General features: G+C 37.4%; 1 protein-coding gene across 1 annotated transcript; it reads right to left on the reverse strand.

Moving 5' to 3' along the window:
• Window positions 1–2,724: 2,724 nt before the first annotated feature.
• On the reverse strand, window positions 2,725–18,184 carry LOC137234909 (organic cation transporter protein-like). The gene is made up of 6 exons (XM_067758235.1): window positions 17,871–18,184; window positions 10,927–11,113; window positions 6,149–6,407; window positions 5,644–6,061; window positions 3,122–3,628; window positions 2,725–3,049 (listed from the first exon to the last, which is right to left on the reverse strand). The coding sequence occupies exons 1-6, from the start codon at window positions 18,026–18,028 to the stop codon at window positions 2,923–2,925; spliced, it is 1,656 nt and encodes a 551-aa protein (XP_067614336.1). The 5' UTR covers window positions 18,029–18,184; the 3' UTR covers window positions 2,725–2,922.
• Between the last annotated feature and the right edge of the window lie 661 nt (window positions 18,185–18,845).

An 18,845-nucleotide genomic window follows, 5' to 3' on the forward strand; every position in this document is an offset into this window, starting at 1 on the left:
TTCCCAAACTGAAAGGCTGGTTTCGGGCAATTTTTCGGCGCACATGCATACAAAAAGTGCATCCCATAAATCTATCTTATGCCCTTTTAATGCATTCATGCAATTATTTAATTTTAATTGTAAATCTTTAATAGATTTACCACAATCCGTTTCAATAGGTTTGATTCCGAAGACAGTGTTGAGCTGAGCCTTAACTAAACTACGCTTGTTTTCATACCTTTCAGTGAGGTTCTTTCACGCTATTTTAAACCCTTCATTAGTGACAGGTGCGTTGCTAACAATTTCGTTGGCCTCCCCCTTTGTTTTCTGACTGAGGTAATATAGTTTCTCAATCGGGTAAATATCGTCGTTCGAAATGTAAATGGCCGTAAACATATCTCGGAATGTTGACCAAGACCACCCTGAAGCCTTCGGTATCACATGGAGGGAGGTGAAGATGGTGTTTGCGATCAGTCTGTTTTTGGGCAGGCTGGTCAATTTTCTCTGTTTCTGCTTTATTAAGGATCTCTGTCTGAGCCAACATGGCAGACATACATTTAAAATAACTAGCCATAGAAAGCTTATGCTTCTTTTTTATGGCTTTAATTTCATCTTTGGACAAACCGGCGGAGATTAACGCGTCCTAAGCGTTTTTGGTTTTTACCCACATATTTTTTAACTCTTCTTGTGTTGAGTGTGTTTATCGAGATCAGTCACGTTACCGATATCTGATTCGAATTCGACAATTGCCTCAGCAAAAGTATGTATGCATCCATTTTTACTTATGATATGTGTACAGATAGAAATCCGGAAGATTTAATGTATACTTTTGAGGTAAAAACCTTTTGTTGCCCTCTCTGCTCAGCTGGTGTTACGTAATTAAGTACCGCAAGTAAGGTAGAAACCCTCAGTTGCGTATTGATCGGTGGTAGAAACCCACCGACTCGTATACCTAGCTAAGTGCTACCGCAAGTAAGGTAGAAACCCTCAGTTGCGTTTTGATCAGTGGTAGAAACCCACCGACTCGTATACCTAGCTAAGTGCTACCGCAAGTAAGGTAGAAACCCTCAGTTGCGTATTGATCGGTGGTAGAAACCCACCGACTCGTATACCTAGCAAAATGGTAACGCAATTAAGGTGAAAACCCTCAATTGCCTAATAATAGGTGTTAAAATTCCACCGACTCGTATAACTAGCTAAGCTACTGAAAAGAAAGATAGAGAAAAGAGGGCAACAAAGGCAAAAGCAAACTAAAATGCAATGCACTTTTTTTAAATTTTCACTATATATTTCTTTTAGTGTAATTTTGTATGCGCGGATGTATATAAAAATCGCCGATGCGCCACCCACACAGATATAATGGTTATTTTTTACAAAAAAAACCTGGACTTCGTTGTGTAGTCCAATATATGTTAAGCCGCAAAAAATAAGGAAAAGTGTAAAAAAATAATAAGCAACAAATAAGCAGTTAAAATTACTAGGAAATTTTTTGTTGGGTATTTGAACCAAATTGAAGTGCTGTTGTTGTTGTTGAAAATTAACAAACAACGAAACTAAAAAGAATGTATGGTTATGTGAAACCGAAAATAGTGCAGTTTAAGTTAAAATTAAAATTGTTTCTACTAAAAATTCTGCACTATGTTACCTAAAGCGGTGTCAGCAGAACCTTACCGCGGGTGGGGGATAATGCTGATAGACAAAAGGCCTTTTTTAACACTTAATTCATTTAAAAAAAGTTCACTTAAAAAAAATTGTGCTTTGTAAATTATAACCACGTACCTTGATTCTTGTTGCGGCTATCTGTGCTTGGTGGTGGTTTTTGTTGAAAGATGATTTTGTTTTTATTCCAAATGCTGCTCTATCTTGAAGGTCTTGTTTGTTGTGCCAAAAATTATATTATGATAATCTTGATTTGCCTTTTCTGTGATGTGGACTGTATATGTATGTAGATCAAGTTCTGGTCGCTTGTAAAAAATCTCACGGTGAGAAAGGACCAAATGTTGGCTTCGCAGAACGCTATTTGATAGAACGCTAATTGATAGAAAAGGAAAAACACAAATAATTTCAATATTATAATTGATTTATTATTTGTTAAGTTGGTACAATTAATTTACCTTGTTTGTGATGTGGCAGGACCGCAGCAGTTGACCTTCTTCCTTCGTGGTTGAAATTGAACAGAAAAATTGAAAGTGATCTCCGTGTTGTCGAACCGGAGATCGTGCGGGGATTTTCCAATGGATATTTATTATCCGATGGAAAACTCAGTTACCCGTGTTAGTGTTGCATATATGTGAACATACATGAATGTGTATGCATGGGGGTGTGCAGTACATGAAAGTATGTATGAATGCATTTGCACTAAATGAATTATGTATTAGAGTGGCCGTGTTTGCAGTATAAAAATATTTAGGTCCTGACCTAAACACAATTGGTCTCTAAGTGTTGCCTTTTTGTTGCTATTCGTGTATTAACCATTTGGGAACATACTAATTAGCGAGACATACTCAAATTGCTTCATACAATTTTTTTTTCAATTAGAGAAAAGTTGTTCTAGTCGGCATCTCCCCTTGGCAGTGATTTGGCAAACACCCCGAGTAAAAATTCATTTGTAGCGAAAATTGAAAGGAGCACGACGCATATTGGAAAGAGAAGCTCAGCCTTAATCTCCTCGGAAGTAAATCGCGCCAAGTATTTATTTTAATTTTTAATTGCATCTTAAATATTCAATTACAGATTATAGTCAAATTATGTTAATGAAGGGTATGAAGCCTTCGGCCAGCCGAAGACTATCTCGTTCTTATTTGTTTATTGTTATTATTTACTAATATAATCACAACATACTAGTAGTATTGCTATTAGTGACAAAGTAATTTCAAAATTTAATAGTTTTACTTCACATGCAATAGTTGAGTTTTGAACACAAATAGTTTATTCACGAGTACTTTACATTTTTACACTGTAAACATCTTCTTTGATGTCGATATCCTTTTTCTTATTAAAACATGAAAACTGATACCAGCGTTGATGGCGCGCAAACTCTTCGCCATCCGCCAAAGTTTGAGGTAGTTTTCTGAAAGATAAAACGAATATTTCATGATTAAATAAGTTACTAAAATATATATAATGTCAATATAACACTTACTGATCCATTGTTTCGGGTAAAGTGAGACACAACGCTGCGCCAATTAACATTATAAAAGCTGTAAAGTATGCAGGTAGAGGCTTATATAATGTACCCAAATATATAATATATGCGCTAAAACTACTAAAGCCAAAACCAGCAACATGAATATTTGCAATACCACGCCCTCGTACAGTTGTTGGTAAAAACTCTGAAGAATATTGTGCCTCTGCATCGAAGCTTACCACAACGCCATAACGTCCAATACCAATCATAATAGCGAGTAGTAAAGCATTTTGTGCGGTATCAACTAATGTTATCAAAATGCCGGTAATACCAATAACAATCGAACTAACAAATAGTGAACCGAAGGCCATACCCTTACGGCCGATACGATTTTGTAGAAAGATGAGTGTTAGACCACCAAAGAGGTAGGCACTTGATGTGGCTGAGAAGAGTATAAAAGGTGAGGTGCCCATGCCTTCCATATTCCTGCTGATCACATCCACTGCTAATGAGATAATCATGCTAGAGGTGAGAGAGAGAAAACGATATGTATAACAGGTTGATATTTGTTTACTTTTACATATTCATAGCTAAACGCAATAATTAAAGCCCAAACCAACAAACTTAATCTTAAAAAGTAAGATAAAATGTAAAAAGCTTTCTCTTAATGTGACCTAAGTCACCAAGAATGATGGAAAAAATTGTGTGGGAAGAGGACACGTTTTTTTGAATAGAGAGAGAAACAACCGCACATTATAATTTGCCGAAAGAATCAAACGCACACTCGGAGAACAGATCATCAATATCGTAAAGTTCTAGTGAACGCGCCGAAAAATGTTCCACAAAATTTGAGTTTTGAAACTGAAGTATTTGTGTACCAAAGTATGTATGTGTAAAAGGAATAAGCAAAAAATGGCAAAATATGCGACAAACTACAAAGCGAGCAGCGGTGTAATCGTGCCCAAAGCTCAGTAGCCGAAAAGTTAGCTGACAAAGAAATGAAATTCAGAAATATGTCCCAGTAACCATCGCTTTGTGCAAACTTTGTTATTTTGCTATAATACCGATTCGTAAAGAGAAGATTACGCACCTATACAATTCTAAATTTGTATTCCAATAATCTTGCCTGCTGACGTCTCTGGCCGATTTCAACGCGTCTTAACTTTTTTGGTTTAACAGACGCCCGATAGAAACAGCAACAGATTTGGGCGGGTATCAATATCAAATGCAAGTATGCACTAAGGCCGGGAATGAAAGCTACAACAAATTATTTATTCGACAGGTTTGCAGATTTGTTTAGGCATTATTCCTATCATGTTGTTGTTGTTATAGCGATAAAGACACTCCCGAAGGCTATGGGTAGTGTTATCGATGTTGATGGTCCTTTGACGGATGTAGATCCGGTACGTTCCGGTAACAAGCACCATTAAGGTACTAGCCCGACGATCTCGGAAAAGATTTGGTACGACCACATGAAACCTTCTAGGCCATAACGCCCTCCCACCCCCTAGATCCATAAGGAACTTGGGGTCACCAGAGTCTCGGCTTTTGAAAAAACAGGATTAGGGTAGGTGAGGTTGACAATTGGGTTGGAGAAGCTATATACTGGGCTGGCAACCCTTTGAATCAATTGGGATTTAAATCGCCTCTTACGATAGACATTCCTGCTGCGGGTATATTCTAAACCCCCTAACACGCTGACGTTATTATTCCTATCATATAAAGCATAACTATTTTCGATCTTATTCTATAAAATTCGCTTTTTCACTCCTTTGCTTCTCACTTTGAGAATCGATCACACAAAAGAAGATCCATTCGGGTAAGTCCTTCTTTTATGGTACTTTGCGGGGAACAGGCCAGGGGCAACTGCCCTGTTAAAAACTAGGAAACTCCATGTATTTGCAAAGAGGATAAATACAATAAGAGCCGTCACTCGTTATTTTTTTGGCATTTACTCGATGTATACTGAGAGGTAGTCGCTACTTTTTTTGGGCGAGATGTTTATAAATGTCTTCTATACATTTTCGTGGGGTATTTGTGTTTATTTTTCGACTGTATTTAATTAATTTATTTAATTCTCTTTCCAAAAATCACAGTTGCACAAGGGGCCTACATGGCATGGATAAATGCGAGACAATTAAAAATGTCCCTCTCAGAAAATATTCGGCATCAATTTTTTCAATTTCCAGCAAGATGCTCGCCACAAAATAACGAGTGACGACTCTTATTGTATTTATCCTCTTTGGTATTTGTCCTAATATCATAATACTTGACGCGTTCGCTATGATTGTCATCAAAAAATGCTGGTGAGGCCTTGATTTATGACTACTCAGTTATTTTATCGCGTCTCGCACAAGCCTTACTGAGCTATCAAGCATCAAAAAAGTTCTAGCTTGTATGGCTCCTATTGTCTGCCAACTTTCGTACGAGTAAATCTGTATTCGTTAATATTATTCGGATAAATGTGTTTTAGTTGTGCACAAAACATTTTTGCCAGCACTATACAAATCAAAAACTATAAATAATTTGCCACTTACGATTTCAACAGCATTATAATGGTGAATTTACGCAGGCGTGGTGTGCGGAACAAACCACAGAAGGTATCCTTCTTTTTCTGCAATTTCTTTTCCTCAAAATCTTTATTTTGATAGTATGTTTTAAATTCTTCGAAGACCTTATCATCCACTACACGCTTATTGACCTTAGCAACATGTTTCAGACATTTAACAGCCTTATCATAGCGATTTGTTGCAAGTAACCATTGTGCACTCTCACAAATGAAGAACGGAAATGTCAAAACGGCTAATGCCGGTATCGAAGCAATGTAAAGATACATGCGCCATGAGCGAGACCACAGAGCATACCATGGCGAAAGAGCGGCGCCAGTAGAGTAAAATATAGAGCTAACAAAATTTAGACCCACTGTACGTTTTCGAGGGCTCAGATATTCGAATACTGCGGAAAGTTTAAAAAAATTTTTATGTAAGTATATTTTTAATTTAATTTAAAATTACTGTATTTTGAAAATATATTTTTACCTACCTATTATGTAAGCTAGATAGAACGTTGTGTCCGTTGATAGACCAGCAATGAAGCGGCAAAGTGAAAATACTGGTAAATTTGTTGCAAAACTTGTGAGAAAATCTCCTAAAGCACCAGTGAGTGTAGTGCACATAACAGCGGGTAGACGTCCGATTTTGTCAGCCAAGTAACCGAAGAATATTGTTCCAAATACCGAGCCTACAAAGAATAATGATTGCCCAATCGCAGATTGTATAGCTTCTTCGCAAACCCAGTTGAACTGAAAATTAAAAGCAAATACAAAAAAAAAAGTTTAAATAATCTATGTTGTTGTTGTTGTTGTAGCGATAAGGACACTCCCCGAAGGCCTTGGGGAGTGTTATCGATGTTGATGGTCCTTTGCCGGATGCAGAACCGTTACGTTCCGGTTAAAAGCACCATAAAGGTACTAGCCCGACCATCTTGGGAACGATTTGGTATGACTACATGAAACCTTCTAGGCCATCCCTCCCTCCAACCCCCTAGATCAATCAGGAGTCCGGGGTCGCCAGAGCCTCGGCTGTTAACGAAACAGGATTCGCCACGGGTAGGTGAGGTTGACAATTGGGTTGGAGAAGTTATATATTGCGCTGGCAACCCCTTGAGACGGTTGCGCTACATAACCCCATGAATCAATTTGATATTTTAGTCACCTCTTACGACAAGTTTACTTTCCGCGGGTACATTCTAAGCCGAAACTTCTAATGCAGAGCATATTAGCAACTATGTTGATATTAACTTGGTCCACTTCAAACCCCCAGCAAACTCTTTTTCGATTAACAATTTGAAAACTCGCTTTATCAGAGTTGCTTCAGAAACCCCTTAATTCAATAAATTTTTAATTCTGAGCCATAATGAACTTGTGTAGAGAAAGCCCGGGAACAACAGAAATATGCCCTATGTATTTTCCTGAACATTGTATTCAACAATGTCTCGAAACGGGCAATCATGGACAGTCTCAACTCGATTGAGGTTTATCCGGCCTTAACAAATTGTATCGGCTCTATGTTAGGCTGAAGAATGATCACGCCGCAATGAGGAACGCCGCAGGGTGGCACTTTATTACTAATGCTGTGGACGCTGCTTATAAACCAATTGCTTAGATGGTTCCACGGAGGACCAGTCAAACTTACACCATAAGCAGATGACGTTTCAGTTATCATAAGCGGCAGATGTCTAACAACAATTAGCTCTCTGATAGATCAGACACCTCGGGTGGAATATGCCTGGGCATCTGGAGTTGGGTAAACCGTCAACGCGGAAAAAAATGATCTGGTACTATTTAATAGGAAATATAAGGTCCCGTCTTGGACTAAGCCTAAACTTGGAGGGGAAACCTTCGCTTCATACAGTACTTCATCAAAATGTGTCCTGGAATGCAAAGAAGCATTGAAAAAACTACGCTCAGGCCGGACCATACATATGTACTGGGTTCGCGGTCATAAAGGGATAGAAGGAAACGAAAAGGCCGATGAGTTGGCAAAGGAGGTTGCAACACTCGCTGAATTGGCGGTAAACGTCCCAGTTTATTTGGGAAAAATTAAAATGAGATAGGAGTTGCATGTGAGCCATCAAGTAGGAAAGGCGTGGACAGAATCGCGGGGCTGCAAAATGTTTAAGATCATGTGCATATCCTACGATATTAGACTCACAAAGTGGCACATATCTCTGAAGAGAGAAGACTTAAGGCTCACGATGGGCCTGGACACGGCCTTCAGAAGCAGCTAATGTAAGAAGTGCGAGATGCAGGAAGAAATTGTAGATCACGTTCTGTGTTTGTGTCCTTCGCTCGGCATGTCAAGGCTCCAGCTATTAAGCTAGGTTCTGGAAAACTTCTAGAATTCGTCAAGTGGGCGGAGTTATTTAATAGCATAAGTCCTGTCACCTTATTGGGGTTCCTACGTTTGGTCGTCAAACAAATTCTGTTAACACTATGGACACATTCAGTGTATGTGAGGTCTTTATTGACTGGCCAGTCGCCGGAACTTGACCTTGCAGGCCTTTAGTGCTATTGATTAGATGCTATTTATACTGAACTCACTGCGCTGATATTCTGTTGCAGTTGTCCGCTATTCTGGTGCTAAAATCAATCAACAAATAGTTTGCGCAGTTTCGGGTTGTTGTACCTTCATAACCATGTCTGGAAAATTTAGAAGAATATTGCGGAAATTGGCAGTGAATATGGTCAGCTACAGTACTAGAACCTTGTGACACTAGTCCGATTGCAGCGGGAACAATATTGTTTGAAACCTTTGGGTTTGTGGATTTTAATCGCCTCTAACGACCAGCATGCTGACATCATCGAGCAGTCTTCTTATCCGTTATCTTTTCGGAAATTCCAAAACACATACATCCCGACCGAATAAGGATTCAAATTAATTTCTAAACAGCTCGAAGTTGTAGTAGCAAGCAAGAGTGATTTTACGTTACAACTCTAGCTGAGATTTTTCGCCATCATACCTCTGGTTCATAACCAGAAGACGTCCAAAAATCTATATTAATACCTTTTGCGGCTTTATCAAATGATTTTTATACGACTCACAATTTCTTCTCAGCCCATAAGGGGTTAATGCATTTGTTTACATTTTTTTGAAGTAAGAACTCTTACAACAACAAAATATTTCTGTTGTCACTTCTACCCTGTTTGATTTGCCTTGATGACATTGTGGATAATAGGAGTGTGATAACTTCAGCTTAGACGTCAAAATAATAAATAGTTTGGATTATCGTGGTCCCATGCTGCATCTCTTTTTAACACCCGCTGAAGATAGCCGACCTTATGCGCCACCATATTAAACATCCTGTGAAAACGATGCTTGGTTCTAACATTTGTCGTTGCTTAGAGAAAATTCTGATACAGGTTGCTCTTCTAAAATTTGAAGGTGTGGCATTTTTTGAGCTTTTTCAGCCGAAATGGCACGTGTTTCAAAATTTTCTGAGAAGAGGCAACAGCGTGATATTTTCCAGTACCTTTAAGAACTAGACGTACACTGTCAAATAGTTACTAAGTATATTGCTTGTAACTAGATTCTCGTCAGTTTTCAAACAGGTTCAAATCTTATTTCGGCTACTGGTTCTTCATGGGGAGGATTTGTTACAGCGATCTTATACTTTTGCTCTCCGGAGGAAGGAGAGATCTCTAGTTGAGACGAGATATTTTACCTCGAGAGGTATAAGGACAGTGGCTTAAATTGGAACAGTCTTCATCCTTGTTGTTGTTGTTGTTGTAGCGATAAGGTTGCTCCCCGAAGGCTTTGGGGAGTGTTATCGATGTGATGGTCCTTTGCCGGATACAGATCCGGTACGCTCCGGTAACACAGCACCATTAAGGTGCTAGCCCGACCATCTTGGGAACGATTTATATGACCACGTTAAACCTTCAGGCCATCCCTCCCTCCCCACCCCCAACTTCCATGAGGAGCTTGGGGTCACCAGAGCCTCGTCTGTTAGTGAAACAGGATTCGCCGCGGATAGGTGAGGTTGACAATGGGGTTTGGAGAAGCTATATATTGCGCTGGCAACCTGAAGGGTTGCACTACACAACCCCTTGAATCTGGTATTTTAGTCGCCTCTTACGACAGGCATACCTACCGCGGGTATATTCTGACCCCCTAACCCGCTGGGGGGGGGGGGGACTGCTGTACAAAACTGCCGGCACAATTGTGGAATACAATTCTCTATGTGGCTCCAAATTTAATAATAATCTCACTCACTTCGAAGTTGATTACGTAGACCCCAAACCCCGTAAGACCTGTGTAGATTTACATATTTTGAGGTTAGTTTCCATAAATTTTGAGGACGAAGAAGAAAGGAATTTAGTTGCAGAGAACGTATGACATTTACGTCTCTGTTTAGTGGAGTGTTGTTCCAGTTACGCCTTGTACCCGAGCAATGTATTCATTCAAATGGTTGAGGAATAAATCTGATTTTCTAGGAAAATTGAAGGAAACGTACCAAATACCTAGAACAATAAATATACTACTGTGGAAATGATGAAAAGTGTTTAAAAAAAATCGGCGAGATTTCCCAGAGCGCAAGTTATGAAAACGTGAGAAGCTATAATAGGCGGAGTAGAATAGTACAAGCATTCGGCCTCTCAGTACAGTTCTCGTGTACTGATTCATGTATAATTGTATCCGATTAATACTACTTATGAGTATTTGGTTTTCGCTAGGTCCAGTTTATACACAATCCTTGTCATATCTATGAAAACGGTCAGTCATTGGACGTCAATTGCTTTGACTTTAAATCATCATTTGGCAGCTTGACAACAGGAGTTGTAAAATACTTGAACACAAAATTTGAGGCTAGGTCTTGACAACCCACTTCTTTATCGACCTCCGTTGTGTTATAAGACATAAACGAATCGCATTTGACATCATAACGGCAAGCGGGTAAGTTTGAGACTGTTTTTGATGTCAGTAATTTTGACTTGATACAACAAACAGCAGAACGCATATTAACTATCTTAAAAAATAGTAACACAAAAAATTAAGGAACATTTTAAGCTCCATAGTGAGAGGCTATGTCATATCTGTGTATAGGCCACTGAGTTGGATATCATTAGGCTTTGGGATACCGACACATCAAGACATGTATTGAAATAAGTCCCGTCCCTCAACCGAATTATGGTAGAATGACTTTGTTAATAAATTTATAAGAAAATTGGGCGTTCCTTAAACTTATTCTGGAATGTGGTGACATTTTCCAGCCAAGACAGTCTCTTGAAAATTAATAATATTGTAATCAATGCTACTTACTTCTGAGGTAACGCTCTCATATCCATTGTCCCGCTCATAGATCCATTGCCGACATTTACCAACCTCAGCAACAATTGGTTTGCCATCGACAATATCATCGAGGAGGGTGCATTGTGGATTGGCCGTTTGAGCATAGATAGCGCGAATTTCATCAAAACTTGAATTCGCCAATTTTTCATGATAGCACCTAATTTCAAAGAGACGAAACGAAAGGAATTTGTATTACAGTTGTGTTGAGGTAATGAACTTAAAAACATAAATAGACGCAAAGAATAAAAATATAATTATACGCTATTTGCTGGAAAAAGGGTGGTTCTCCTTAATTGTAGCCCTTGAAGTTTGGTAACATCCTAGAGGGAAAAGAACCTAACTACCTTACGAATCGAGATATTTCGGTGAAGCGCACGGATCGGATGGAATCTTGCGATAAATGTATTGGGATACTTCCTATTTAGCTACAAACTTAATACCGTCTACCAATTTGAGAAACCATAAGTGGTGCTCAGATCGAAGTATTTCAGTTTCGTGAAACTTTCCTTTGAGCTAAAAACTTGTAACCGTACACAAAGTTCAAGGGATCGAGACAATGAAACAAAAATGATTAAAAAGGTTCACTTTTGAATCTTAAAACTTTGACTAGTAATAATAAGATATAAGTCCCAACGTGAAGATCGGTGAGGAACACAAGTAAACCTTTAGCTGAAATTTGAATATTTGACACGAATAAAGGCACTGGTGAAATTTTAAATAACAAAAAAAAAAAAAACACAACAAGCTAAAGACTCTAAAATTATTTCAAGATGAAGTAAATACCTTTGACTTCAATATTTATTTTTACTTATTTCAATACAATGATGTTTTATGTATTTTTAAATAGCTTAAACTTTATTTTTTCCAGTCAGCATTTTTAGAAAATTTTGATCAAAAAATATTTAAATATCATACCCCAAGATGATTAAAAACGTTCAAATTTAAAAGCATTTTCTGTTCGAAAATTAATGTATCGTCGGGAGAAAGATGTACCATAAATGTGATTATTCTTGAATAATCATTTATGATTCATATTTCAAAAAGATTTTTATTCATATTTGATATCATTGTAAAATTGAGCTTTAATTGGTTTAGAGTTATATTTGACTGCTTTTCACAGTCATTTTCTGATCATATTCGTGAACATATTTCAATCGTTTTGGTTGAGATTTTTGAATCATTTTTGAATGCGATTATGATGCATTTATTCTTCATATCTCATACAAAATAAGATACTACATAGTAATCTTATTTCATCAGGGGAAGAAAGCAGGCGGAAGTGAGCTATTTGAACCACAGGTCACTCGCAAACAAACTTGACCGATATATAACCTGCGACTACAACATCCAACATCAGCTATGGTCGTCAATATCTTAAAATACGTTACGGTACGGAATGTTGAAGACATATCCAGGTACATGTGTCAAGAGAGTTTCACTTACCTGGTCAAATAGCTCACAACTTTTGCATTGTCCAACTATTATGTATTTTCTGGGAAGCCGAAGGTGGAGAAATCTTCGGGCCATAGCAGCATTTGCATTACATTGTCTTGGAGAATGTCTTAATAATACAAATTTTATATATGTACATATTTTTTCTGAACTTCATGATTGAAAAAATGTGTGCATGTGAAAAAAATAAGATTTTCAATAAAAAGTAAAATTTTAACCAGGGCCGGGGAGAGGGGGGCAGCCAGGGCAATTGCCCTGGGGCCCGGCAAGGCAAAGCAGTATTGACAGTACTCTAACTAGGATTTCATAGATACATACATATTTTGTTGCTACAAAAAATTGTTTTAAAATTGAAAATCACTTTGCTAAAATCATAACCATCCGATCAAATACTATGGGGCATAGTCATAGTCGAAATAAAATGTGATTTTAAGTTAGATAAACGTTTTTGACACAATTTTATAAGCGTTATCTGTCAAAAATGCTTCAACTAACTTAAAATCACATTTTATTTCGACTTCCCAACGACTTAAGTGGTCGCCATTTCCTTCAACTCATACTCCGTACTACTCTAAAAAACCGAGAAAAAGGAAAGCGTGATTGATTGGCTCATTTGGAGTGCAACAAAAGAAGTGCTTTTTTGTTTTCGATGTCGACTTTTCCGCAAAATTTCCGAAAATACCCAATCAGCTTTGACAAAGTCTGCAGGTTATTCTAAAGAAAAAGGGTGGAAGAGGTTACACGACAAAATTCCTGAACATGAAAATCATAAAAATTGCTATATAGAGTGGCGCCAATATGAAATGAGAATTCGAAATGCAAGTTCAATGGATTTTCTCTTAGCGGAACAACTTAAAAATGAAGCAGCTCGCTGGAGGGAGATACTTCGCAGAATTCTTGATGTTGTTTTATTTCTTGGAGAAAAACGATTGGCATTTAGAGGGGATAATTCATTGATCGGAAATCCAAAAAATGGAAACTTTCTTGGTATTTTGGAACTGATCAGCAATTATGACCCCCTATAGCATGAACATTTGGAGAAGGTAAGGAAATCTCAAACGAAAAAGAATCGTCTCCAAGCACATTATTTGTCTGATGGAATACAAAATGAGTTCATAGAAATCTGTGCAAGTCAAGTAATAAGAAAGATAGAAGGCGAGAGAAAGTCCGTCAAGTATTACACAGTAATAGTGGATGCAACCCCTGATTCGGCGCATATTGAGCAGACTGTTTTTATATTGCGTTATGTTTTATTAGACATGGACTCCGGACGCTTCTTAGAGTTTGTCGATTGTAACGCAAAAACAGGAGAAGCTATCGCTGAGCTGATTCGTAGCACTCTTAAGAAGCACAATATTCCACTGGGTGACTGCCGTGGGCAAGGGTATGATAATGGCAGTAATATGAGCGGTCATTTCAATGGAGCGCAGAGTCATATCCTGAGAGATAACTCCCTGACAATATTTGCACCTTTTGCTTGTCATAGTTTAAATTTACATATGTGGAGTGCAAGCTGCTGAATGTTGTGCAGAAGTCATCACATTTTTCGGTATTATGCAGACATTTTATAATATCTTTAGCGCAAGCCTCAGAGATGGGAAATTCTCAAGGAAAAAACTAATTGCTCCTTGCACAGCATGTCACAAACACGATGGTCTGCTCGTGTGGATAGTGTGAAACCTTTCGCAACTCACATTCCCCAAATATTGAAAGCTATTGATGAAATCAAGCTTTTGAATCTGAGTTTAGAAACAGTAACGGATTTGAAAGGCATTGAAGCATATATGGGGAAATTTTAGTGTATCTTCTTAGTCTCCATTTGGCTCAAAGTTTTGACGGTAATCAACCATCAAAATCTGGTACTGTAAGCTAGAAATGCCACACTGTACATGGAAACAGAAAATATACGTAGCCTGATTGATGAGTTGAAGAAGTTCAGGGATCAATGGTCGATCATACTTCAAGAATGTAAGGTTCTGGCGGGGAGTATAGGAGTTGTAAATACCTTCGCCAGTTCGTTGAATTACCTGGCAAATCATCTGAGTGTGATTCCGAAACTCAATTCAAAAAGCAAATTTTTTACGTTCTTTTGGACTGCTTGATTGGTAACATGACAAGACGTTTCGAAGCCGTAAATGACATTGCGATTAAATTTAGTTTTTTGTAGAAGTATTAGGATCTGACGAAAGAAGAGTTCAGAGAAAAGGCAGCGGCATTCTTCACGATTTATGGTATCGATATTTCTACGGATCTAATATATGAAATCATTAATCTCAAAGTCATCCACTTAGAAAATTTGGGATGTGGTTCGCTGCTACCATTTCAACTTCTGAACAAATTTCATAACTTGAAGGTGGAAGTATTATTTCCGAACATCTGCATAGCATTAAGAATAGTTTGCACACTTCCAGTTAGTGTGGCTGAAGGGGAGCGTTCTTTTAGTCTATTGTCTCGCGTGAAAAATTTGTTACGTTCTACTATGAGCCAAAATCGCTTGACAAGCCTTGGAGCATTGGCGTTGGAGTCCAGCCTTGCTCGTATTATTAGTTTTGAATCGGTAATTCCCATATACGCAGATCAAAAAGCAGAGAAGGTTTTCCATGGCTGATTCAAGATCTTAAAATGTAAATATTTAGAAAAAGTTAATGTAAGCAATCAAACAATGAAATCTAACATTTCATTTATGTAAGTGCTCCAGTAAATGTTATTTTATATGAAATAAAACTGACAATGTGAATTGAAAAATTTATGTATGTTATGTTATTTTTTTTACTGGATTGAGTTTATTTTTTAGGGGGACCCGTAAATGCGAACTGTCCCAGGGGCACGTCTCGGCTCTCTGCGGCCCTGATTTTAACAAGTATAAAATTCATTATTCAGTCAACAAATATAGTCAGAAAATATTCAGAAAGCTGAATTAAAAATTATTATAAATTTTTGATCACCTAAAGTAAACACATTTGATTCAAGTATGATTCCAAAATGTGATTGACAAACTATTTTCAGTTTTTGATCATCAAAGTTAAGCATATTTGATTATTCTTTTTGTTGGCTTTTATGAAATATTAAAATTTAATTATCAAAGGACTTCAAAACTGATTCCAAAAATTGACCGAAAAATGCTTTTCAGTTTTTGGTCATCAAAAGTATTCATATTTGATGATTTCTTTTGTTCAATTGTATGATAACTCATTATTTAGTCAGAAAGAGTAATCAACTTGTATTTATGTGTAGGGAAATTCAAAATTTAATCATCTAAATGCTGAGTGGGTTAACTTGCTCACACTGCAAAAACCAACTAATACCATAACCTCATTATTGAAGCTATTCTTAAAGAGTAGAGTTCGAATAAAACAAAAACAAATATACCTTTTAAAAGGCTGTTCTAATAAGAGATACAGCAACACATTTGGTGACAAACTTTTCACTTTGATTTTTTTATTTTTGGCCGATGGAACCGACCACTGTGCTGTGGTTTGATTCATTTATATAAAATTTTGTTATATTCTTTTTATTGGCTGAAATTTTTGACCAGCAGTCAATTTATATTTTCAATATTGAATTGGTATTTTGGGTTGTTACGGTTGACTTGCGCCAAAAAGTATGCTAAAGCCTTTACTATATGCATAAAGTAATAGATTTCTGTACACCCTGCGTAAAGCTGGATGTTGTTCGAACCGCCTGTTGGTGATTTTAGCTAATCACAGCCGTGGTCACGAATCTTTCTTTCCGGCTGCTTCTTTCTTGGATACGGACGTCTTGCTGCGATAAAAATTGTTCAGTAAAGCGCTTTGCTATGTATGCAAGCTGTTGAACCGCAAGACGGTGAAATAAAGACCCAATTGTTGGGAATTCGACATATCCAAGCATTCATCTGGTGAAATCGAAACGAAGAGACGCAGGTAAAATTCAATGGTGGTGGGCAATGAACATGCGAAATTGTGGCCACTGTAAAATCCACGAAAATATTGGGATTAGTTGCATCGAGCCATTTATCGGGGGCGGCAGTCACTTACTGCTGGAAATATTTCGAGTGGTGCAAACTAACTCCTCGCAAGACAATTATACTAAGAATTAATTTGGGGACATCATACGATTATTATTATTCGGTCACTTGTTGTTGGAAATATTTCGGGTGGCATATGCCAGCTCCTCGCGAAACTATTATATTGAAGAACACCATACGTTTATCATAACCCATTCACTTAGTGCTGGAAACACTTCGAGTGGTGCAAGTCAGCTCCTCGCAAAACTGTTACATTATAGAGTAAGATTTCGTATAGAAACATCAAACTAACACATGATGTAAGCCATTATTATAAATTCCATATCTATGTAATCAGTTAATTTGTGGATATCATAAGTTTTTCATCATTTTGGACTCAGTCGTGAGTGACATTGAAATAATTTCTTAAAAATTCGTAGATATAAGTCAAACGGTATCGGGAGAATTTGGGTTTTGAGTGACGAGCAGGGAAGGTAGTGAAGTGTGGGAACTAGAAGGGTTTAGCCCTATTCAGCTTTGGCAAGCTAGGATCTAGAGACGTCTCAAGAGATGGGTTTGCGGATAGCGTTTTGAAGTTCTATACGCGATGATGTGAGCACCAACAACTCATTTCACTCTAGGCACCCAAAATCTATACACCCCATAATTGTAATAAATATTAAGCTGTCAATAATTGTATGAATAATAAATAATGAATTGCTAAAGATGAATTAGTGTGTGATGAATTGAACGATGGATTCCAGTGCATGGTAAGCTACGGATAATTGAGGGTGATGCGGATCACACTCCGTGCCTTAGAATTGAGTACGTAAATTTGTTTTTTTTTATTGCCAGCGTTGTGAGATGAAGGCCCGAAACAACCCACCCACTCCGACAAGCAGAGCCGTTCGCTACAAGCGTACTCAAGGGTCATCACGTTCTCAAGCGCGTTCGAGGTTTTCGACACAGGTAACAATATTCACATATTCAGAATAAATGAAAAAAACACACTCTAGAGGAAACTAATTTTTGAGCAGATGGCTTGATAATTATATTGGTTACCGGTCGTTTCCAGAGAACAACCGAAAAAAAGTTTAAATGGTTAATTGTTATATGTTATTTAAAATCTTTTAATATTTTAACAGCTCCAGCTATCAATATTCTTCGAAACATCGGAGAGCACGTATCAGCGTATATATATTTTTATTTTTTTTTTGCAAAATTCTACAAAATTATTTTAAAATTTGAAGTGATTACTATTGAAAAAGCATTAAGCGGGTGTATGCAAATTAAAAAATATATATGTATATACTGTGGTAGAAAATTTGTAGAATTTTGAGAATTAATTGCTTTAGGAAAGCCTATTATGCTTGCACATTACACTTCTTGCACTCATATATATGTATGTATATGTATTTTTGTCAAATTTCACTTTTTTTACACTTTTACAATATATGGTAACATTTTTTTTACTTACCAATGATCTGGTGCAAAACTGATTATTGTCTGTCCAAAATAATGCATTGATGAGATCAAACTTATAATAGCAAACGAGGTTAAAATAAGAATTTGAAAAGGCCCAAAGTTGCCACATTTCTCCAAAACGGTGTCAAAATCCATTGGAGGAGCCCCCATTTTATAAATATTATATTAGTGTTTTTGTTCTTTTGGAATAAATTAAATTAGTTTTTTTTTTGATCCACGAATTATCCCTCGCTATCCTATCTCTCGCACAGATAGTATGCTATGCTCACGGCCAATGCAACAACACATCGGAAAAATTAGTTAAGAACTTTTCCCAGCCACATTGGCTTTTATACATTTTGACTACCTTCTAATATTTGTTAAGTAGAGCAATAATATTGTTATCATATAAAATGCATGTATACACCAGCAAAAAATTTGAACCTTATATTAGGCTTATATGGCCAAAAGCTTTATGGCATCAGATCTTAATTCTATAAGGAATATACATAAGTGGTATGGCGTATTCCTTATAATGCAAAGCGCAATAGATCTCCGAAGATAATTTATGCCGAGCTTCTCTTCCAATTTGCATTGTGCCCTTTTTTAATATTTCCTATAAATTGGAGGGGCGTGACCTACATGTTTTACGCCGGCTCCGAAGGGCATCTGCAAGGCAGATGAGTTTTCACTGAGAAGCTTTTCGTGGGCGATGGAAATACACTCGGAGTGTTTGCCAAATCACTTCCGAGGGGCGACCACAGGCGACCACTATTTTTTCCATTTAAAAAAACCAAAAATAAAACAAAAAACCCTTTTTCTAAATTTTTGAACACAGGAGCGTCGGTGTGGTAGCGGATCACGCTACTACCACACCACGGTGGCCGCCTTCCTTATAATACTGTCTGTTTTTCTGTTCCTATGTCATCAAGCATACGATTTATCTAAAATATAACATTATGTTTAGGGCTTAGGTTAAGTTATGTTG

This window comes from Eurosta solidaginis, chromosome 1, assembly GCF_040869045.1.
Source record: "Eurosta solidaginis isolate ZX-2024a chromosome 1, ASM4086904v1, whole genome shotgun sequence".
In the NCBI taxonomy this organism is placed as follows: domain Eukaryota; kingdom Metazoa; phylum Arthropoda; class Insecta; order Diptera; family Tephritidae; genus Eurosta; species Eurosta solidaginis.